Raw genomic sequence first — 24655 nt, 5'->3', positions numbered from 1 at the left:
ATTAAAAGCATTTTATCTTGCTCTTAATTTCTTATGAATACGTTTATATTGGTTCTTTTCTAGTTTTAGATCATCTTATGGACTAAAATGTATCATTGCCTCAACAATTTATTTCTTGTAAGTGCAGGATGTGATTATTTTTTCAACAAATGCAACACAGGTAGTAGTTTTTGTTGAAAAAATATTTAACAAATGAATAAAAAATGGATTAATTTAACCCTTGTGCATCCCTCTAAACAAGTTGCTCTAGTGATATCATTTTTTTCTTTTAAAGCTTTCACTTAATTAAATCTTTTATCCAACATCAGTCCTGATCATAACTACTAATATATATTCATTTTCATAATTTGAACCCTTTAATATATCAGTTTGTTTACATAATGGCTCTGCTGTTTCTTTTATAAAAAGCCCCCTCTGCAGTCTGGGATATATCAATACTTAACAACATTAATTTTAATGCATTTTTTATGTTTTTGGAAGGAAACTAGGAAAAATAGCACCTTTCCCCCAAATGGCAAATTGCTCAATCTGTTTAAAAATAATAAAAACTAAACTAAAATGCATGATGGGTTTCAGTGGGGATGGGTCATTTCTGTCTGACCTTTCTGTATTTTGGTGACAGTGTTTACTATAGGCCTATTATAGGAGACGAGGTTAAACAAGGAAAACAACATTTACACCCTTGCCAAAATGTATGCCATATGCATACACACAGACAAAATGATCAAAAAAGCTCAAATAGTCCCGAGTGATGCATAAGGGTTGAATCTGAATGAACAGTAGGGACTGGACTGTGCTATCAAACTGTATGAGACGGAACATTGATTTGAGCTTAAACTTTGCTGCATCAAACAGTTAAGAAATGGAGGGGAAATAAACAAAATGCCTGTATAAATGAAAAATAAGTGAATGTGTTCATATTAAAAAAGAGAGCGTATGTGTATACGAGGGGAAAATGTTTCCATATGCCGTGGTTGAGAGCAGTGTTTCTCCAGGTGTCTGAGCTGTTAGTTTCAGGTTGTTTTTTTTTGGGGGGGGTGCAGTTCGTCAGCTGAACCCTCTCGACCTTTACACGCCATAGTTCACATACATCATAGTTGTGTCATGACCACCGCGGTAATGACATTTTACTTGTCTTCGTGCGCGCTCGCCTGTTTTCTTGAGAGGAGACTGTAGTGATGGAAGAGTCTCTGTGCGTCTATCTGAGATGATTGATGGAGACACGATTTTGGATGTTCTGCTGCTCCGGACCTTACACACTCTTGACGCTGTGTCGAGTCTTGAATTATCTTCAAATCTGCGGTAAAGGCTGGGCGGTGCACTAGCCTCATCTTCAAGTCACTTTATCACTTTCAGTCTCCTAGAACCCGATGGTTTTCACTCATTTATGTGTCTTTTGTGCACAGCAGTCTGAATCAAGTCTCAAACTCAAAACGGACAAGTTTGCCTTGAGGACTAGGAGACTGATGTGAACCCTAAGATGCCAAAAACACTTGTATAAGACTGTTTAAAACCTCTGTTGAATCCTGCACTGTCAAGTCCTCCAAAGCACCAATGATTCTTCTTCTTGTTCTTTAAAAAAAAAAATTTCATTTTCTAACAACTCACCGTCCTTTTATTCGTTGTCAACCTTTATAAAACCTCCCTCCACCTTTATTGCTCCTTTCCCTCCACACCCTGTGCTTGAAGGTGAGGCTAGTGCCGGTCAACTTTGAGGACCCTCAATTCACAGCGTCCTATCAGCAGTCGGTGGCGCTGTACGCCCGCTACCAGATGGCCATTCACGGCGATGACCCCAGCGATTGTAGTGAGAGCGAGGTACTGCATGGTTATTCTTCTGCACCTACTGTAGGGCACTACTGCACATGCTTGTTCCAGCACCTTTGCTGCTTTTTCAAATTTAAAGTAGTTTTTAATCTCCAGTAGCAATGTGTAGGATTTAGTGGCATCTAGCGGTGAGGCTTAGGATTGCAACCGACTGAACACCCCTCTATGAACCCCTCACCCCTCATGTCAGAGAACCTTCGGTGGCCTTCAGGTAACTGTAGAAACATGGCGGTGCAACATGGCAGACTTTGTGAAGCGGACCCGCTCCGTATGTAGATATAAACGGCTCATTCTAAGCTAACCAAAACACAACCAATTTTATTTTCAGTTGCAGGAGAATCATAGTGATGAATAATATATTCCTGTTCCTTACACACTGGACCTTTTTAGTTCTTTAGTAAGTTGGACTGTTTGGTGAAACAACCACTCTTCAGATGTCAACTTGGACTTTTCTGGGATTTTGTAGACTAAATAATCATCGAAGTCAGCGATCGTTGTCATTATTGACCGGTTCATTTTTATGAAAGTAATTCCTAGTTGTGGGAAATTAAATTTGATACTAATCTCTTTGTTTATTTGTTGTCGTCGCAGTCTTTGCACCTGGATCAACCACAGTTTATCCCACTGTCCATCACATGAGCGGTGTGCATGCTATTCGGAGAATTGCAGCATTCATTGGACCTCGATAAATTGTTATAATTATAAGAGCGTTTTTCCGCACGCAATGCTTTGAACTTTAAACTCTATAAAAGACAGAAGAAGTTCACCAGTTCATGCGGTGAATGAGAAGTATTGTTTAGTAATGGATAACAATGGGCATCAATGGGCACCAATTATAGATTCATAAAGTTTGAAAATTATTTTATATGTCTCAGTAAATTGGACTATAAAATATATACACAGACCTGCATTTCTCCACTTTACACATGAATAAAATAGAGTCTAGTCAGGATGTATAACTGCTGGACATGCTCACTAACCTGAGAGGGCCTTTTGTCCCTCAGGGCTGGAAAAACAACCTCCTCCTCCACCCTCCTCCTGCCAGCAGGCCTCAGTAAATTACTTGAATTCTCCAGCTTGTAAAAGTAAGGTAATTAATAAATAATAAAAGCGGTCAGATTGGGCAGACTGTGGCAGATTCTTTCCTAGTGCCATAACACTAGCTCTAGTAAAGGGAGCGTGTGTTTGTGCGTGTTGTGTGTGTGCACCTCGGGTTTATAACTGTACTGGGATCAGATGGGTTCAAGAACTAGAGGAATAACTTTAAAAAGGAAAGGTGTGAAGCTGCGCAAACAACTCTGTTCGGGTGTCAGAAAATAGTTTTTTTTTATTGATGGAATTTCCAAGTTGTATACTGACTGAATGTAGTATAGTGTCGAAGCACAGAGTGGACTTAGATTGGGTTAATTACTCCTATAGGACAGTCACTGTAATTCACCTTGACATCTCTACCATAGGAAATGGTATATGCAGGACTCTACACTGCAGCTAGGGCTGAGCGATAATTCGATATGAGAATTTATTGTTGTTCAATGGAATCATGTCGTGATAAAACTGTATATTGAGATATATTCAAGGCTTCCATCCTCCTGGGATCGGCCTCTTCTGTCCTATCCTTCATACTAGAACTGGAGTTGCCATGCCGTCCTCTCTCCTGGGTTCATCTTTATTATATCCCCCTTTGTTGGACTCACTACTGTGGCAGCCACTCCTGAGCCCACAGCAGGAAACAGTACTGATTTTATTTTCTTGCCCGTCAAGCTCCTGGTTAACTCTCCCGTTGTCTTCCCAGAAGCTCGGAGCCCCCCCGTCGTCCTGTGGCATTCATAAAGAAATGGAAAACACATTGTCGATGTGGTGATGGCACATTTTGGTGCCATGCCATTCTATGCCTGCTACTGCTGCTGCTGCTGCCTAGGAAGTTGGGTCATTTAGTATTTGTTGAGGTATTTATTAATCCATTAAAGTACTACCTTGGGACAGAATGTGGAATGCCGTCAGCCTGGCTCAGAGCCAGGCGATAGCAGAGATTGTAGTTCAATTACCCTGCCAAAATTGGACTACCATTAGACAGTAGGATGTCCTAAAGGGGACTGCCTTTGTTTGTTTAAGGATCTATGCATTTCCCGTCGTAGCATGACTGGAAGGGAGCCAGACATTATTCCTTCCACAACCAATCATGGTTTCCTGACAGAGTTGAAGCACAAACTAGCAACTATTTAGACGCACGTATGCATACACACACACACACACACACACACGCGCGCACACTCTTACTCACACTTAGTGGTCTTAACTGTTTTGCTGAGCCGTGACTCTGAGTTCCTGCACATGTGGCATTCATTTTGAGGAAAACAAATCCTGAAAAATCTGTATTTACTCTTCTTGATGGCCGGGACCGTAACCAAGACGCATGAAAAAAAATAAAAAAAGAAGTATATGGAAAAAGCTGCGAAATGGCAATAAAATTAGTCGTTAAAGATGGACCAAATGAACGAGGAAAATACATTTTGGCTTGGCTCAAAGCTATTTTCATCATGGTTATGCACAATAACGAGACATTCAATTAAACTTTCAGTAAGCAACATTCCTTTTTATGGCAGAGTTGAAGTATTTAGTTTGTATTCACCCATTGATCTGTGTACTGCGGCGAGGATCCTGCAGCTCCTTCTGCTGCACACAGAAACAAACACAGATCTGTCTAGTAATGTTTGGGGAAGAGATGAAGAAAGAGGTTGTTTTCTTATTGTTATTTAATGTGATAGAGGCAATTTAGGCACATAGTCGCTAAAATAATTACAGCCATTTGAGCGAAAGAGCACAACGACGAGAGGTCTAAGTAGCAATTGGGTTTAAGCAGATGCATGTGTTTGTATGTACCGTATGTGTGTGAGTGAACACACGACAGCTTGTGCTTGTACGTGTGTGCGTGTGTGCGTGTGTTTGAGACGGCTGCTTGCCCTTCTAATCGTACACAGATGAGTGTTTACTATAGGAAAGTGAGAGTTCGAGAGGAAGCGATGGACTCCATGTGTTGTAGATGAGAACGTTCCAGAGGGCACTGTGGACACGGCTCCGTTCACAGGCATGTGTGTTGTTGTATTAGAGATGCAGAGAGCGAGAGAGAGAGAGGGGAAGCTGAGAATGTATTCACATGTTGGTTCCCTTGCCATCTCCAAGCCTGAGTGACGGCACCTTCACATTAGACTGTCTGTCTCCTGTAGAGTCTGTGTGTGTGTGTGTGTGCGTGTGTGTGTTTTAAGGAGTTTGTTTGTTTGAGTGTCTGTGTCAGCCTGGCAGGTCCGCGTGGTCTGTTGAGTGTCAGTGGCCAGAGAGGGGTCAGCCCTGCCAGGCTCCAGGAGAGAGCGGCCTCACCCAGCCAAAGCAGGGTTGACACAGCAGTGGAAAGTTGCTCCTCTCTTTGCTCTTGGTATGATTACCCATCAGCCCCCACGATGAGTGCCGGGTAAAGGCGCAGGAGGAGGAGGAGGAGGAGGAGGAGGAGGAGGAGGAGGAGGAGGAGGAGGAGGAGGAGGAGGAGGAGGGACCGAGGTTAACAAGAAGCACACATCCCAAGTATGCATTTGCATACATGAACAGTGTGTAGACACTCGCACACACTTACTTGTCTAATGAAATAATACGGCATTTCACTACAAAGTCGATTGGGTGATTCACAGTTCCACACACGCACAGCAGCCAGGGCCTTTCATGGCCTTCATAAATGATGTCATCTAATAACTGCAGCTGTTGTTCTGTTGGAAAACCATTTAGTTATTTTTGTGAGGTTTGAACAAAAGTTTCATTTGTGCCCTCTGGCAATATTGCCCATTAGGAGGCGTTGCTGTTGGTAATTTGTTAACTGGCAGCGTGCAGTAGTCACAAGTAGTCTTTTGCTGGCATGGTTACACAGGTGGGGAACTTGATAAGCATGTTTTTGCATGAGCAGAGATCATTATCAACTAAACCGATGTAGTCACTGCAATTTCCACATTGGTCATGGAAAGTGTAAAATGTGCACAAAATACTCCTGTTTAGCAGTTCAAAGACGAGTTCTTCCTGGGGTAGCGGTAGGCCCAAGGACTGTTGTAGTAACTGCATGTAAATATTTTGAAACTCCACTTGGCCCTCCTGGCATTGAGCAGGAGCATGCGAGGTTAAAATGACAGTTTACGACATGTTGTTTTGTGTCGGAGCAACATCCCCTCTACTTCTCTCCGTCCTGGTATGAGGTTGGGGTCGAGGGTAAAGACGAGTGTGTGTGTGGCATCTTGTTGGCGTCTTCGTCACTGCAGGGTGCACCGTTTGTGAGTCTTTTATTGCTCACGGCATTACCTCGCCGCAAAAAGTGCATGCATTGTTATTTTATTATTTTAGTTCTGTTGTTTTTTAAGTTCTGCACAATCTTGCGTGAGCCTGACATTTTATAGAGTCACGTATTTTCCCTGACTGGAACTTGACTAATATTTTTGGTGGATTTGAGTCATTTTTTATGACTGGAATCCAACTCAAGTGGGTGACTTTGAAAGGTAGTTTGAAACTGTTTGCTCCAAGGCTGAGGTGAAATAGAAATGACAGACGACGGTGCATCATTCTGTAGCCCCTCGGCTGCCAAAACATCCCCCGTGTTGGAGAGCACTGCATAAGTGTCCTCAACACACACACACACACATCAGCTGTGGCAGACAAACGGAGAAACACACACTCTTTTGGATGAGTTCGGGAAACCGTCAGGATTTTGAGTTGCACCTAAGCCAGGACTGTCCCACCCATCGGACCATGGCCGTACTGCTGTGCACACAGACGGAGGATTTTAGTGTGCTTGTAGGAATTTCTTCAACTTCTAGAGTTAGTTTTAATGAAAGGGAAATACCGATATCCGTCCCAGTATGGGGCTTTACAGAGCTGCAGTGTGAACTTGGATTTATCCATTTATTGACAGAGACTGTGTGAGAGTTTAGTTTAATTCCAAATACCAGCCGTGCTGACAGAAATCACGAGTAATCACACAGAGAAGCTAGTAGAGCTTTGGTTTGAATGAGGAAAAACAAGACAAACCCCCCCCAGGGTTTACAGCAGCCTTACACAAGAGTGTGCTAATGTAATAACATAATTCATATGCCCCCCTTGTTTATTTCATCCTCTCCGTATCACCTCTCTATCTTGTGTTTGTGATACTTTGTTGCCGTTCTAGACTCCTGTCCTGATCACCAGACAGCGGAACCGAAGTTGAACATTTCGGCAAATGAAAGACAGAGCTGGAATTGTAGCGTTTCCTCGTGAAATATGAACTTGAAAACTGTGGTGTGGCGCGCGAGGGTGAGATAGACGGGGCAAACCAAAAGCTGTCCATCACTGCTCCGCTGTGGCCGTGCTGGTTCTCATTATAGATCGGGTTTCGGCCCGAAACATGGCAGCGCGCTCCGTTTTTGTCTTCCAGTCCTGCAGGTCAGCTCGTCTGTAAACACACTGCTCTCAACCCCCGGCGCTAAAAAAAACGAAGAAGCGCAGGAAACCGTGTAGAGAATGGAAGAAAGATTTCATGGTCCCCCAGTAATTGGTATCTCGTGTGCATTGTGCAGCGTGTTTCAAGGTCGGCTGTTTTGACGACAACGCTGATTATTTAAGCCGTCGCTATATGTCCTCCCTGGATTGTGAGCCTCAGTTGATAGGCTAAATGTTTTCATTTGTGTAAATACAGTTTTTGCTTTTACGCCCCTGTGTGAATGGGGGGGGGGGGCTGCATTTTATATGTGACACCCGAGTGAAGGGAAAAAACAGGGAGGGATAAACTATATAGGAAAGCAAAGGAGACGTGTATGGTTTTCATTTAAGCCTTTTCAAAAAGAGTTGGTGACCCACAGAACTAACTGTTTTTCTCTCTGCCCCCCCCTCTGCCTCCCTCCACAGTTCCGGAGATTTCTCTGTGATTCACCACTAGAGGTACGTATTTCCTTTGGCCTGTTGACAGTTTAATAAAACCCCCTTTTTTTTAAATGTCTCTATTCATCCGTATGTGTTACCTGTAATGATTTATCAACAAAGAAAATGTCCTCCTGGTGAAATTACTGTCATGGAGATGATGATAATAATGGTTTGAAAAAACAAGTCCTGCATTTCAGTTTAGCTCTTCATCAAACACTCTGGGAAGGGGGCTAAATGCACACTAGTTCCCCTCGTCCAGCACATACCTACCCAACCACCTTTGCTCTCTCTCTCTCTCTCTCTCTCGCTTCAAGAGCCCTCCAGCTGGATTGAGGGGGGGGAGGGGGGTTAAGGGATTCAGGAAGGGGTTTTTGTTTCATATCGGAGGGGTTTTAATTTAGCCCTGTCTAAGTGAAAGGGGGTGCTGAGGGAGGAAAACGGTGAAATATGGTGTCCAGACTGTGTTGCAACGGTTTTTGCACAAGGTCTTCAGACCAGACCTTTCCTGTGGCCTTCACAGAACGGGACTCACCTCTGCTCTTCACTTTATGTGGTGTGGTACACATTAAAGCACCTGAAGCTGATGGTATGTTTTTGTATTGGAGGGCTGAACAATTAAAGAGAGGAAGGGAAAGTGTTGCGTGTAGTTTAGCTGAGTGCTTAGCTGGCTGCGGCTAGCTCACGGTTACGGTCTGCAGACGACTAAGTTGTTTTCTTTCCTGTGTAGCAAATTAGCACTACAATTTGTATTGTGCAACCCTGTCGTACAATGAAAAATGAGAACCTTGTAACATGTAAACTAATAGCACCATTTACTCTCCGTCTCTGAAACGCTTCGTAGATATCGTCAGACTCTCTTTTCGATAAGTCTGCCTTTGTTTTTGTGGCTTGCTTTACAGTGTAGGCAGTTGTTGCAAATGCTGGAATAGCAGCGTTTCCTGCAGGATATTCCACCATTGAATCAGGGTTTCACTGAAGTAATGTGCAAGGGCATCTGCATTTGTAAAGCCACCAATAGGATTTACTAAAGCCTGAAAATCGAGCCAAGAGAAGCTGCAGAAGCCTAGTTTTCTCTCAGACCACTTTAATTAACATATGCTGAAGGGTTATTATGGCTTTTTGCCTAATGATGCCAAAAATATACTGCCTATCCCAGCTTTAAATGAATACAATATTGCTTCAAATCCATTGACTGATTAGTTTTTTAGATGCTTATAATATGAAGGATATTGATGGCATCTGGAAGAGGATTCACTGTTAAGCTGCGGTCACTGAGTGAGATACGCAGCCAGGCGGCACTGAGCACTTAGCGGGCCCGGTGAGCTGCAACCTTCAGAAACACCAGTGGACCTGTTGGGTCAGGACAATTACACCAGCAATTAGACCCAGGACGGGCACTTGTAACGGCCACTTTAACAGGATTGAGGTCCAGGAGCGCACACACAAACCCGACTGACACAGGGACGCACAAACACAGTCACTTTGTGTTGCCCCGTGGGCCCCCTCAGGTCTTCCCTAATGAACATCATTAGTGTTTATAGGAAACAAGCTTTTATCACCTCGTCAAGGCTGGCGGCCAGGCACACTGAATTACACACACACACACACGTACCGTGGCATACTGCCTCACATATCTTCCTGCCTCCACTGTCCCGTCCTCTCACACTGGTTCAGGGGGCCGTCTCCGTTCCTCTGGCCTCCTCTCGCCCAACGTGTTTTTCTTTCTTTCTCTGATCCCCCCCCCCCCCCCCCCCCCCCTTCTCCTGTCTCTCTCCAAATGCTCTCCATTTCAGAGTGATTATGCGCTACCTCTGCGTGTCGGCCTACATCTGTCTCCAATCAGAGCGCTATTAAAACACACACACACGGACACTCACCACATGGACCTGCATACTGTGTGGTTCATCAGCTCTCATGTGAGCCGGTATTTATACAAATGTATGCAAACGGCATACTTACAAATCCAACTGTGGCTAAGTAGGATCCAGGTCGTCTGACTTATGTCTGACTGACTGACTGTTTTATTTGTGTGTTGTTGTGTTTCGCTTCCCCAAAATTGCAGAGGATTTGGGCTGAAACTCTGAGGTAATTCACATCAGCTGTCCCGGGTTCCTCTGTTTTTTTTTAATACATTTACGCCCACAAACACACGTAAACACATTCGTGCAGTCTGATAAACAGTGGCACATCAGTACCTGCAGACATGGCGAGCAGCAGGCATGCAGGTGTCACTGCACTTGACCTCGGTGAGGTCTAAGTGGCATGTGCTGGAGGAACTCTGTTTTATGGGCTGTGTGGGGTTCGTGCAATCATTCTGTTTCTATTTATTTTTCTTAACAGCCTCCTAATGTGTCTAACCAAGGGGCAAACACTCATTAAAAGGGGTGTTGGACAATTAGTCACTACGTTTTTTTTTTATGGCCGCTGCTCTCAACCCTTTCTCTCTCTCTGTCTCTCTTGTGTTTCGGTCTCTTTTTCTTTCCCTGAGAGATAAGAGAAAGACAATTTCCGTTATGTAAATTAACGGAGATACACATCAGCAGGGAATGCACCAGCTGACATACCATAGTAGTGAAGACACAGGCCCCACTGTGCATGCCTCGGCTGTACAGTAAGCCAAAAACAGAGAAGTCGACCAGCTGCATGTACTGTAAAACAGTAGAACTGTTCTGTAAATGACTTTCCCTTTGTCCTTTATGGCACGGCAGAACTACATACGTGTGCATACTGACGTGTACGTGATAATGGTGCTCATGATGTGAGCTGTGCTACACCTGCAGCCTGCTCGCAGGACTTGCTCTGTGCAGTTGTGAGTGGATGCACATTTGTCAGGGAAAGAAGGAGAGAGAGCGAGAGAGAGAGAGAGACTTTGAAATGTGTGAGTTCAACATCTGTTCGTGATCAGAGCCAGAATCACAACGGCATCATTGCTGCAGTAGGTCTGACAACTCGATGTTGTAGATTTCCACGGTTGATGAGTTGATGTTAAGCATAAAAAGAATAGTTAATCCTCATCCCGCACTGGTTAGATTTCCACCTAACAGCAAGGAATAGACAGAATGTGCTATTTATCCACAGCAATGACCCTAAACACACCTGAAACTGCACTTGTTTTAGTGCGTCTTTAAAATAATATGTTTATAAACCACATAATACAGGCTGATGAATGAATGCTAAATAACATTAAACAAGAAAATAAAGAAAACTACAAATGAATATAATAAATGGAAACATGGGAGAATCATTACCGGGGGGGAAAATAAATCTGAAAAACAAGCAAGAAACTAAAGAAAACCATGCTCATCCCAAATATATTGTGTAATTCACTATTGAATAAACTCAAAGCTAATTCCACAATTTGTTTAAACTCAAATCTGTCACATTCTGTTATTGGAAAACAATTATCCAGAAAAACTGTTTTGATCAGATGCTTCGTGGCGTTCCATCCCATTGGCTGAAACGCTCCCCTCTCTGTCCAAATTGGGCTTTTCCATCAACGTGTTACTCATAAAACACATCAATGAATGTTTAAAAGGCATCCGTGCACTGCAGAAAAACATTACAGGAAAAACATCCTCAGTAGCAACAAAGAACATTTTCATTTCTCACACGAGACAATTAAAACTGGCTGAGTCATTTCTTTTTTTTGTCATACAGTCAGTCAATTCTTCTTTATATTGTTTCTCCAGTGCAAATTCTCCTTCAAATCCCTTTCTCGACCATCATGAGCTCCAGATCAGGCTTATGGGTGGGATTTTCTAGAAAATGCAACTCGACACATGCTACACAGAAAGGCTCTGAAAGTCCGTATCATACACTAGGTTCCTGTTTCTGACATTTTTACGTGGTTGAAACCTTCATGCGGCGCACTGCTCACAGGGCCCTGTGTGTAGACCATATGAGAGCGATTTGGGGCTGCAGGGGAAACTCTGGGTGGTTTGAAGTGTTCCAGAGAATGTTTAGATTGTTGTCACAGTGGCAAGGACACAACCATTAAGCTGTCGTCTGAGGTGACGCGCAGGTCAGTCAGACAAGATCGGCCTTGAACATGCTACCAACTCCCAAACAAACATGCAAACTCAGACGGACGTTGCTTCTTTTTGCAAAGGCATTCACAGCTCTATAATTGTGCTCAAGCATTTATACTCCAGGTGGGGTAAGAAAAAAATAATAAAAATAACTCTTTCTTACACACACTGATCACCTCTCGCTCTTTCCCTTTTACTTACAACTTCTGAACTGACACAGAGGGGCCTCTGACAAAGCCTCCAGTGTTTCTGGGTGAACTGGTGCCAAGAAATAACAGGCTGCCTGCTTTCACAGACGGACAGTTCCCCCAACCATCGACACACACACACACACACACACACACACACACACACACACACACACACACACACACACACACACACACACACACACACACACACACACACACACACACACACACACACACACACACACACACACAGAGGGCTTGCTCCAGATGTGGTGCCTATCACCCTTCAACACTCCCACCTGCCCCCCACCTTTTTTAAATTTTTTTATTCTTCCCTCCTTTTTGCCTAAACCCACACAATTTTTATCTCGTATCATATGGCCTCTGATGTGGGGCAGCATTTAGACAATTTAATCATCCCTTCCAACCCAACTACTCCCACACACACACACAAAGTAAATGGACTCTGGTGTATATTGTGTCAGACAGGTAATCAGACCTGAGTGTTCAAGAGGCCTGAGCTAGTGGGATATCATTTTGTTTTATTTTGAACTACCAGCTCTACCTTGCATGGTGGTAAGGAGGAATGTGGCACACCATTGGTGATGTCACAGAGCTGTGTGTGTGTGTGTGTGTGTGTGTGTGTGTGTGTGTGTGTGTGTGTGTGTGTGTGTGTGTGTGTGTGTGTGTGTGTGTGTGTGTGTGTGCGCATGCCTTGTTTTTGTTTGGCCAGGTTTAATTTGATCAGAGTGTGGGCCCAGTGGCGCGATGGATTAGCGTTCTAGCTCTCTCAGTGTTGTGATAACTAGCAGCGTCTGCGCTACTTAACTGAGTCCAGATGAATGTCGGTGAAGGAGAAGGATCCTGTTACTAGTGCGCTGAAGAAAGAGACACACACACACACACACACACACACACACACACACACACACACACACACACACACACACACACACACACACACACACACACACACACACACACACACACACACACACACACACACACACACAAACCAATACCCCAGCTTACTATGACTTTTAACCCTAACCCCAAGCATCTAGTCTTAAGCCTCCGTGATAAAAGCAGTAAAGTGACTTGATTGAAAAACCCAGCGTGTGGATCCCTATGAGAAACGCAACGTGTGTCAAACACTTAACTGTCTTATTAATGGGGTGGACTCGAGTGCACGGGTGGACACCTACACCCACATTCTTTCATGCCACATGGAGAGAGCAGACACAGACGTAGAGGAGAAAGCTTGGCAACACTCCACCACCGCCTGGTGAAATGGATTTTGCTCATGCAGGGTCTTTTATTAAAAAGTCTTCTCTCCTGGAGTGTTTCTGTGGTCAGCTCCTCTCTCCCCCAACCCCCCACCCCCACCTCCACCCAGCTCTCGCTCCACATTTGGGAGCCATTAGCGGGCTGAATGTGAGGCTACTGTACACCCCCACACATTATGTGTGAGGCCTGGCGGGGAAAAGCCTGGATTATGATACACCATCCATACAGGTGTGTGTGTGTGTGTGTGTGTGTGTGTGTGTGTATAAGACAGTACAAAAACAGAACTATTAAATACCACATTCTCATTCCACTGTGATTTATATGTTTTACTTACAAACTCTTAAGGCACACCAAGCGTACAGTTCGGACCAGTGACCGGCCTTTTCTTACCCTTTTTCTCTCTCCAGGCGGAACATTCCCCCGACGGGCCCGAGGTGGGCTACGGCTCCTTCCACCAGCAGTACCTGCTGGACGGGCGCATCGTGGCGGTGGGGGTGATCGATATCCTGCCTACGTGTGTGTCCTCCGTCTACCTTTACTACCACCCAGACTTTGCCTCGCTGTCTCTGGGCTCCTACTCTGCTCTCAGGTTGGTTGCCAGGACTTCGACCATCCACAAAACGCGTCGCAAAACATATCGGACATTTTTGTTGCTTCATGTCACAAACAGGATGCTGCAGTTTGTTCTATATGGATTTCTTGTCAAATGTAACCCAGTGGTGCTCAATGCAAATTATGAAGTCGCATAAAAGCTTTAGGATTTTCCAGATTATTTACAGTAACTATACTGTGTTTTAAAACGAATAGAGTAACGATTCAATGTCTCTCTTTTCATGAGAGGCGTTGCTTTGCCTCTCGTTGGTGACCATTCCCTTCTTTGTTCTCGCTTTTATTCTTCCTCCCTTTTCATCCCTCGCACTTGCCCTCCTCTCGACCCGCTCTCTGCCTGACTCTTGATCTTTTCGTCTCCTCCCCAAATTTTTATCTTCCCTTAGAAACTGTATACTATAAGTGCCATAATACTGTAGGTCGTGGAAAAGTACCTCTTTCTTCACACTTGATTGGCCGAGGCAGTGCTCCGTTTGTGGTTCAGCTGACGACGGCGCTCTCTGCCAAGATGAAATAAGAGAACACACACATACGCTACAGGCGCACATATCTGCCGTTTCCTGTCAAATGTAACTCAATAATGTGAGAATGGCTTTTTTCAAATATTTCTGCCCAGATGTGGGGAAACTGCGGGACCTCGTCTTCATAGTTGCCGTGTGCAGGTGCGAGCGGTCGTTCGTAGCGCACACTAAGTCAGCCCTAGTGGTTTCGGACAGACGGACGGGCTCTGCTCGTATAGAGGGAACACCCTGGTCATCACTTATTATTTTAAGAGTCCGACTCCAAGAGTAACACAGAGTGCTTGGTGTGTGGAGGAGGCCTCGGAGGAGGGAGCCAGCGGGACTAAAATCCACCCGTTTGTTTACAGACACCAGAGCCCGGGCCTTTGATCAGGTCTGGACACTCCCAAGTCTGCTGGGCCTGGCTGACTCTGTCCAAAACTTACTGTTCAGAACGCATGTGCACACACCCCCACACAACGTGTGCAAACGGTTGGAACATTAGATGGCGTCTCTTCTCCACAGTAAGCCCAACCGCATTGGAACTCGGGCTGTTCAACCCCTTTAAAATAACCATGTACATGTTAACAGTGTAGCAGAACTTAGCTTACCCCCCTGTATTGTCATCATCTGAGAAAACAGCCGTAGAGTTTGGATTATGTTACAGTTGTGGTGAAAGATGTTTCAAAAGTACAAAAACAAGTACAGCACTGTGTGTTTTTCGGTCCTCTGTACATCGGTATGTGTGTGTGTGTGTGTGTGTGTGTGTGTGTGTGTGTGTACGTGTGATTCAGCAGTAGAAACAGGAGAGGGGGGTGTTGAGAAATTTCTTGCAGGAGTGTAGCTCCCTCTGCCACGGGCCCAGAGGACTGAAGGAGAAGGAGGAGGAGGAGGAGGAGGAGGAGGAGGAGAAGTAAAGAGGCACATAATAAGGTGCCTGAGGCGCTGCGTGTAGGAAACACAGCTGGTGTCCAACGTCCATCACTTTCTTATGGGGATGTCTCGATTATGTTGTGTTGCCCCTGATCCTCATCCAAGTTCTTAAATATTTAGTAATTGCTGATACTGCACTCATTAGAAGAAAAAAAAACTACTTTAGAAGAAGTAAAACTATTTAGATTTTACAAAAGCTGAAGAAATCTGCATTGCAGTTTTCCATTAATGATTTGTTTAAGTAATATGTTGAATATTTGTGCATAGTTTTTGAGCATTTTAAGTTCAATGTCCACAGTGACATGTTAGAAGTGTATTACACCTGCAAAATATATTGTTTCAACACAAAGGGGCTCTGCACACATGGCTTGCTCGAAGCCTTGTCATGTCATTGATTTTGAACTGCTGGCTGCTGTTGGTTGTGTACTATTTAGTTCACATGCCCTTTAACTCGCTCACAACTTTACACAGTTTACAATTTTTCAGGGATCCTATTGGAGCATTTATTAAAGCCACTTAAACAAGGGCTTGGAAATGGATCAGGCTTTTACATAAACAACAAAGGCATGGATTTGCAGACCAGCTCGGGACATCGCTAGTGTTTTTTTTAAATATGTACAGTACATACGTACGTACACCATAAGATGTCCGGTTCATTTCCCCAGTTAAATGAACCTCTGTGTGCTTCCCATCACTTGTAGCTCACTCTGCGTTTCAGATCTGGCCACACTGTGCCTGTAGTGTTTGGTAATGAAATGTTTCCGCATGCATGCGAGGCTGCAGTAAGCACCTTGTGGTATGCACTATTATAGTATCTGTGTGTGTGTGTGTGTGCGCGCACATCAGTATGAGGGAAGCTGTGCAGGAGCATAGGGCTTGATAATTGGCTTGTGCTGGAGTGTCAGATGGCTGAAGAGGGGATAATGGCGGACTCAAGCTGCTGCCATGGGGGTGGGGGTGTGAAGGCCTCAAGTGAAGGGGGGGCGGGGGGGGGGGGGGCGCGCGCAGGGCTTTTTTGTGAATGGGCCCCTCGCCTCTCTTGACCCCCCCCTCCCCCAATTCAGGCCTGCCGGGCGCTTTTGTGGAAAGGGGCTGGGAACCCAGGAACCTGGCAGCAAGCGGGTGACCTTCTAGCACCTCGCTCTAGCTGCCTCTCCTCTCCCTCCCTTTCTCTTTCTTGACCCTCCTCTTTTATATTCTCCTCCTGCTCCCTCTCTCGCCCTGTCTCTCCCCCCTCCCCGGCTCGGCCTGCTTTGTCCCATGTCTTATTTTTCAGTGCATCTATTTTATTTTAAGGCCTCTTTCTCACTCTCTCTCTCTCTCTCTCTCTCTCTCTCTCTCTCTCTCTCTCTCTCTTTCTCTCCCTCTCACTCTCTCTCTCTCTCTCTCTCTCCTTCTCTCTCTCTCTCTCTCTCTCTCTCTCTCTCTCTCTCTCTCTCTCTCTCTCTCTCTCTGTTAGGTATTGTAAGAAAGGGAATTCTCCCCCTTCATTTAAGCGGGTGAAACACAGAGGGTGGAAGGAAGAGTGAAACAAAAAGAGAGAAGAAAGCGGAGCTGGAATTTAGTTATGGAATACTGAAGGAAACAGCCGAGGGAAGGGAGAAAATGGGCTTTTAGAGAAAGGATGCAATTAAGGAAGAAACTATTGAGGAAAAAATAAAGCGAGCAAGACATTTACTGTATTTGAAGAAGCCAGATAAATCTTCCAAGTTCTAAATCTTTATTTGACACGCTCTCTCTCCCTCCTTTTTCACCACCTTCTTTTCTGTTGGGGGGCCGATAAAGAGAAGGCAGTTGTTTTTGTGTAATGAAATGAGACCAAGAAAAGCTGCCTTATTGAGTGTGGGTGTTTACTTCCTTCATGCTAGGCACTGCTCTAGTCAGAGCTGCGAGCACCAATTGTATTTATTTCTTTACGCCCTTATTTGTATGCTGTGTGATATAATATAACTAACCTGTAAGAAGAAATCCCTTTTTAGGTATTGCAGTATTAATTAGTATATTCTAAATGACTCTTTGCTTTGTCTGGCTTATTGTTCTGCTGATCATCTCTGGTGTGTCTTTAGGTGCAGTGTCTTACTGCACGTGCACATGTTTGTTTCTAAAACACAGTGCGAGCTACTTTGCATCAGCCGACATAAACCAACATTTAAAAACTGTGAAATTTAAAACTCGTGCACTGCAATGCAGCAGCTCCAGTCCAGGATGAGCTTAAAGAGGGGAAAGTGGTGCTGGAGTGAGCCTCCATTGTGAGAGGCAACAGCACCGAGCCCCATGCATATGTGCTGTTTCTGAAAGCCTGAGCCTTTTTCTTACGGTGTGTCTGTGTTTCCTGCCACAGGGAGATCGCTTTCACCAGGCAGCTGCAGACACAGTCCCCCAAGCTGTCCTACTACTACCTGGGCTTTTACATCCACTCCTGTCCCAAGATGCGGTATAAGGTATGCATTGTCTCACACTGTGACATGTACAACAAGTTTCTCATGTTCTTTTCCCCTTCATTTAAACAGCATCTACATGAGCTGAAAAGAGGTTTGATACTTTGATCAAAACATAGCTGTTGAAACATTTCCACATCACTTCAGGCATTTTTCACATACTAGTATTAGGGCTGAACAGTATGGGAGAAAATGTATTGTGATATTTCTTTTTAGACCGATATTGAGATTACGAATCAGTATGTGATTTTAATATGAGGAAGAAGTTCCTTATTTTCTATATTATTCACTTTACACAAGGAACACATCTTTATATGGTAAGGCCAACACAACTTTAGATACAGTCAACAAATATCCTGCTCTTTCATGTAGGCCAAGTCTACATGTTATGATGAAATGAGATTAGTTGATGCATGAATAACATATTATATCCATATTTAGCTATTGAATTGTAAAAACCTTAAGCCACAGTAGAATATTGATAACTTTGAGCCTGGTAAACATGTAGAATGATCATCGGGACTTAACTTTTTAGCCAGAACAACGGTTCTGGTGTGAACATTAATATATGAATCTTTCTGAGATTAAGACAGCATCGTACAGGTCACGCTCTGCACAATACCCTGACCCTGTCGAGCTTCCTCATGTCTGAACCCAAATAAGTCCAGATAACGGATGTACTGTTCCCCTCTGACATGTAAGTCATCTCTTGCTCTTCGATGTTCACTTCTGCTGAGATCATTTCCACACACATATATATATATAAATATATATATATATATATATATACTACTGCTAGCATCAAAGCGTGGCGGGGCATTTTACATTTCTTCAACTAACTCCCTCTTGCACGTGTCGCATGATGCTTAGGGTAGCACATTTGCACGTGAAGCCCACGGCGCTGTTTCCGACCCTCTGATTGGTTAGATTGTGTAGCATCAATAAAACAAAACATTTATTGCATTTGTCACATCGCAAAGGCGATTTTTTTTTTATCCGATGAATCGTTCAGTCCTAACTGGTATTACATTTAATATTTCAGTCTGTTGGCAACACCGAGAGGATTGCTGCAACACTAGATGGTCCTAGTGTGAGTTAAACTCCTGGCAGTGTATGTGCAATATTTACATACATCATGCAAACTTTACATTTGATATAACATACTCCTGCCCCTAAAACATGACGGCAACACTGTTCCTTTCTTACAGTTTCTTACAGTATTACAGTTTGTAACAATTCAAAGGTAGATCAGGGATGCTTTGTCAGAGATCCACTGTAGCTATCGCGATGACGTGTACATGCAAATGCATTTTACTCAAATGCACATGGAAGCATTATTAAATCCAAACAGCATATTCATGTGCTGTAAACCTCAAAGGTAGGAGGGCTAAAAACAAGGAGAAATGTAAGTGTGTGAGAGAGAAGTGAAAAAAAAACATAAGAGGGGAGGTGCAAGCAAGGAAGAGAGGCTGCTGAAGACATTAGAGGTTGAGAGGAAGGTCGCACTGCTGGCGGTAACTGTAACTCAGTAGCAAGGAGTGTGTAGCTCACGTGCGCACATACATGCATCGTTTTTACACAAAGTGCAGTTGATGTACTTTTACACAAAATCGCATAATGTACATGCACACAGGAGCCACTAGTCGCAAACGTGCTCACATTCACACCAAACGCCTCTTAAAGATCTATAGCCTCAGAAGTATGGTGAAAGAAAGCAGCCGTTCCAAGTCCAGCACTTTGGGCCAAGATTTACCATTCATCCCTTCTTTCTCTCATCCATCTACTAAATCCTCCATTTCTCTGTCGTTTCATTCAGATGTTCCCAGAGATTGTTCTTGTTCATGGGAGACTGATGTCTTGTTGAGGATTATGGCAAAGTGCCACATCTTTCTCTCCATTTACAGCTTGTTTTGGGGTTTGCGTAGTGCTTTGCCCGTTTTCTGTGTATGGAATGCATGCGAGTGTGTTTGCTCTGTTTACGTGTCTGTGTGTTGAATCTTGATCACGCTGGTTTGCCTGAGAACGCTGTTACCACAGCACCTAACCCCCCCGCGCTGGTATTTACTCCCCCCAACCCCCCATATCTGTTCTTGTGTGTTTGCCATTGCGGCGTCTTGTTCACAAACCTCCCCACTTCTTCCTATTTTACCCGTGCGGAGGAACACAGAACAAGGGTGAGAAGGTTGCCCAGTTCCCACCTTTGGGCTCTCACACTCCCACAGAAACACAGCCGCGCTCCAACACACCCTCACCACATGCACAGTGTCTCGCTCTATTGTCCGATTTGCATATGAGCCCAAGTAGTTCATTAATGCACGGACATACTGTGGAATTGTTCAAGCCGCTAAGACGGGGAGCCCCTAAACTCCACTGTTATTGTGTTGGAGGTTTTCTGGTTTCTGGATCCTCCGTCCTGCTGCTTGCCTCTCTAAAGACCCAAACACCAGCACTTGAACCCTACTGGACACCACTCAAACCCCTTAAACACCACTCCCTCTCTCCTTTTTACCCACGCACACCCTCCTTTCACCCGCTGAACTCCCTCTACCCATCCGTTCACACTAATGTGGAGACCATGTAGAATACATGGCTGCTGTTTTAGCCTTCAGTGCACGCTGGTGGTGCTTTTGGGAATACTAACAAAAAAAGATCTAGAATCAGTTTTCTCTCGGTGGAATTTCACACGATATTTCATACAGTGCTCTCATTCCCTGAGGAGTAATAGAAGTGCATTGTTTATGTAACGGACACCAGCAGCATAATGACAGGCTTTTTCATGGTGAAAGTGTTCAAAGACATACCAGAGAGTTTATAATTCTAGTAGTAAGGTATAACTCTTAGCTCTAAGCCTCTACCTGAGCTGTTTTTTGTTATTGTACGGTCCTGCTTTATGTGTGTTGGGGATTTGGCTGTGTAAGGCTGCAGTCTTCAGAGTGGACTGACTCGTATCTGTGTTTCTTTTTTAGAGTGTTCTTGAGTTTGGAGTTGGTGGCGGGGAAAAAAAAATCTTTTCTGCCAAGTCACATCTCTGCATGCCCAGGGGAACAGGTCCATGTGTGATGGGTTTAAAAGGTCTCAGCCGTGCCAAAGCCTGGACATGGTCCTGTAGCGCAGCCTTAAAGGGTCCTAGAAGACTTGGAGTCCAGCCAGGAGCACGGGGGCTGCCTGGCCAGTGTCAGTCCCTCACCTTTGTTCTCAAAGCTAGGACGGAGCGTCCCACAGAGCCTTGCTGTTTTGGCTGCTGGGTTCAGCGTTAGACGTGACATCCTGCCCCTGGCTCCTGTCCCTGGTCCCTTGGCCCTCCCTTGGCCTTCCCTGGCCCTCTGATGTTGAGCTGTAGAGAGCAGAAGGTGAAGCAGTTGGAGGTTAAATGAGACCAAAGGTCTTGGCCCTTCTGCCACCTTTTTCCTTTTCTTTACTTTGCTCTCATGTGAAGCTAAAAGTCCTCTGAATTAACCGCTCTTGTGACTTCAGACAGTAACTGAGACTTTGTGGCTTAGAGTGCTTATTTCTCTGTGTTGAGTGCATGCACATTTCTTGGGGCTTCCATAACAAAAAAGAATTGCATGCTCGGGAAAGATCTGGCACCATCAAGACATTTTGCAAAAAAAATCCTCTATCTAGATGCAGCTATAGTATATTTTCTTTCATTGCCTGGGCTTCATGTTCTTGACATGCTCTGCCTGACCCGTCGCTTCAACTCGCATGGTTTTTCTCACCATGTTTTATTCCCTTGTCCTCCAATAACTCCGCCATCCAGCTTCAGCAGCTCGCAAAACATACTCATAGAGTTTCGTTAGCTTTCGTTTGATACGTTTTGGACAGAGCGAGGAGTTAAAGATCCGTGCCACGTCGTAGTGATTTTCCATTTCTTTGCAGAGGTGTGTGTGTGTATGTGAGATCTTGTTCATGTCGGTTGTTTTTAAGTACTGAATAAAGCAGACTTTGATGATAACAAACGAGGCGCTCACCCACTTGGCTTTTACCAATCTGCAGTACCTGGTTTTAACAGATCAAGCACTTTTCAAGTGTGGCATACACGCACACACACACACACACACACACACACACACACACACACACACACACACACACACACACGGACAGAATACCCAGTTAGTGAGGGAGTTATATGAAGTGGCTCTTACTCTTGTTATTATTGTTCACAGTGAAAGAATGTCTCGTTCTGAGGCCCAGGAAACCATTACATTTTCCACAGAGGGGAAGAAAGAAGGAGTGAGCAAAATAAGTGAAAGGAGGAGGAAGAGGACAGATGGAGAGAGAAAAAAAAAGGAGTGACAAAATGTGTGCCAAACGAGAAAAGGAGGCAAGATGAAAAGGATTATTCGTTTCCCGGCGGTACTTCACTGACTTTTAAAGAGTCCTTTTTTGCGGCAGCTGCACCTCCGTTCCCTTTCAGACCAACTCCTCCTCGCTCACAAACAACAAACACCGTCAGAGAGGCGGTCAGTTCTCTAGCAACACAGCCAGCAGTTTACCACATTGGCTTTTGAATTCAGTGGACCTGAAATGAATCCGCCCAGGTGTCGGCCACTGTGTGGAAGAGTATGCTGGGAACACGGCCGATGAAAAGAATTTGACGTCGGTTTCAGTCGGTTGCTGCTCTGCTAATGTTTTCCTTAATCAGTGTGTGGCTGCAGGCTTTTCTGTCACCTGCTGCACGAGTTTAGCTCTCATCAATTAGACATGACAAATTGCCTCCCAGCTCAGGCACAGGACCTCATTTTCTCAGGATGCACATGAATCTGCGCACAGACGTTTTTTTTTTTTTTTTAAAGTTGAATAGTGATGAATACAAAAGGACTCTTTTCTTTTCTCACTGATTTAATTTCAGATCAATCAAATCCTGAATAGCTGGTCCAAAAGGAAAAACAATTCTCATCTTTGTGAATCATTAGCGCTGTCATTGATACCCTGCAGCGTATATATATATTAATGTAATGAATCTCTCCTTCAAACGGCCCCGCCTCCTCTCCAGGTACGCAGTCGCAGGTTGTGACATGCTGAAAGGCTCCGAGCCGCAGCTCTCAGGACCCTGCATGTGTGTGTGTGTGTTATTTACACTCAAGGGGCTCATTCAGACAGTATGTTATGTGTGACCTCACATTCTGCGTGTCACTTGTTGTTCATCTGGGCAGATTAAGAGTGACAGTGAGTGAGTTTGAGGCATCCAGAGGTGGGAGTTTCCCATGGAGGCCCCATCCCCCCCATCCCCGCGCGTACCATTCTGTACAGTACACAAGTTATTTTTTAATATGTCGGGTTTGTTAATGAGGGTGTTCCTTTCCTCCATTCCTTTCTTCTCTCGGCGTAAACTTTCGAACCCTTTTTGATAGATTTTGACGAGTTGCATTGAAAAGTTGTTTACGGTGAACAGCACTGTTGGTGTGGACCTGTGGGTTCACGCTTCACAGGCCCTGCAGGTCCAGGCACAGTGCAGCCAACCCTCCCCCTTTTCTCTTTCTGTCCCTCTTTTTTTTGTGTTTCCGTTCGTCTTTCAGCAACTGTTTAAGAAACCAGCCACCATGCTGGTCGGGATGAAAGATTGATAGAGAGAGACGGGATCAGTGTGAACAAACTCTCAACTGATTTCATTCAAAGATAAAACATGGCATCACGTTTGCTCATATCTGCGTGATACAATGCACTAAATCATGACGGCTCGCATAGAGGTGGTATGAAGTTACTGTGCTCAGTGCAGTGTTCCATGTTGAATCTGATGGACTCATGTTTACTGTAATATATTTATTTCTGTCTTTTCATTTCTGCTTTCTTTTCCTCGGATGAAACGATATTCAGTTGGTTTTTATACGTTTTCTTTTTCCCAGCATCAATACCTTCCAACAATCCTCCACTTAGAAACACTGTGCCCATCAATATAAGATCAAACCCAACTAGGCCCACTTTCACCCTCTCTGTGAAATGTATAAGCTAAAGCATACCTCTTTTACTGCCGTCTGCCCCCCCCCCCCCCCCCCCCCCCCCCCCCCCTCGTCTTAAATTGGAGCCTTTTTAACAGAAACGGTTTGATTCAGCTCGACAGGAGACCACCAACAGTGAAACCTCTCAGCAGAAACATTTGTTAAAGTTCTTGATTATTTCTCTTCTCTTTTATGCCTCATCATCATCTCTTTTTTTTTTTTTTTTTTTTTTACCATGTGTCCTGCCACGGTTGTGTTTTTAACAAATCATTAACAGGCTACAGCAGAGTCTCGGGGCAGCCACTGCTTGGCTTCCCCTAGGAGGAGTGCTGACAGGGTGATGGTCCGAGGGGGGCAGAGCTCAAGAGGTCAGGTCAGACGATTCAGTCTTACTGTGTGTGGAAGGACAAAGTTGGGTGGGGGGGGGGGGGGGTACGGGTGGCAGGAGGGGAGGAGCGAGGGAAAGGTGTGAAGGTCACAAGGGGCGAAAATGAGAGTTTGGAGACGGTGTCATGCTGAGGAGATCCAGAGCCCACGAGCTGCCAGCCTGAGGTGTTTGCCTTGCCATTAACTTCACCGCTATTTATTTTCAAACCTGCTGCAGCTGCGCCGCTTTGTCTGAAACGCCTGCTTTCTTTTTTGGCAAGGGAATGCAGGCAGATCTTTGATAAGCACTGCTGGACAGAATGAGCCGGTCTCATAAATGCAGTCAGACACTTATTCAGAGTGTGGGTGGAGGGCCTTGCAGTTAGCAGTTTTGAAGGTGGGGTTTTAAGACCGAGATTAGGGGCTGCGGCTCCGACTGCAAGTCGGTAAGCTGTGGTCTGTGTCAGACAGGCGTAACAGCTCGCCTGCCCATAAAGACCAGAGGAGATAAAGAGATAAAAGTGCCCCAGACTGTGAGCTGATGCCCATAAAAGCGCTGCCATTGGTTCTCAGGGCTCCGTAGAAATGTGATCCTGTAAAAATATTTTC

The 24655-nt window shown here is 44.7% G+C and overlaps 1 protein-coding gene across 3 annotated transcripts in view; it reads left to right on the top strand.

The window, feature by feature from the left end:
• ate1 (arginyltransferase 1) overlaps positions 1–24655 on the top strand; it is a 51857-nt gene that overhangs the window by 12360 nt on the left and 14842 nt on the right. For 2 of the 3 annotated variants that reach the window (XM_079168427.1, XM_079168428.1), the window contains 4 exons: positions 1690–1818; positions 7738–7770; positions 13666–13847; positions 17642–17741. In XM_079168427.1, coding sequence (XP_079024553.1) covers positions 1690–1818; positions 7738–7770; positions 13666–13847; positions 17642–17741 — 444 coding nt within the window. The remainder of the gene's footprint in view (positions 1–1689; positions 1819–7737; positions 7771–13665; positions 13848–17641; positions 17742–24655) is intronic. The other variant, XM_079168426.1, reaches the window with a different exon arrangement.

This window comes from Pholis gunnellus, assembly GCF_910591455.1.
Source record: "Pholis gunnellus genome assembly, chromosome: 11".
Classification (NCBI taxonomy): Eukaryota; Metazoa; Chordata; class Actinopteri; order Perciformes; family Pholidae; genus Pholis; species Pholis gunnellus.
This window is presented reverse-complemented; position numbering and strand designations above follow the sequence as displayed.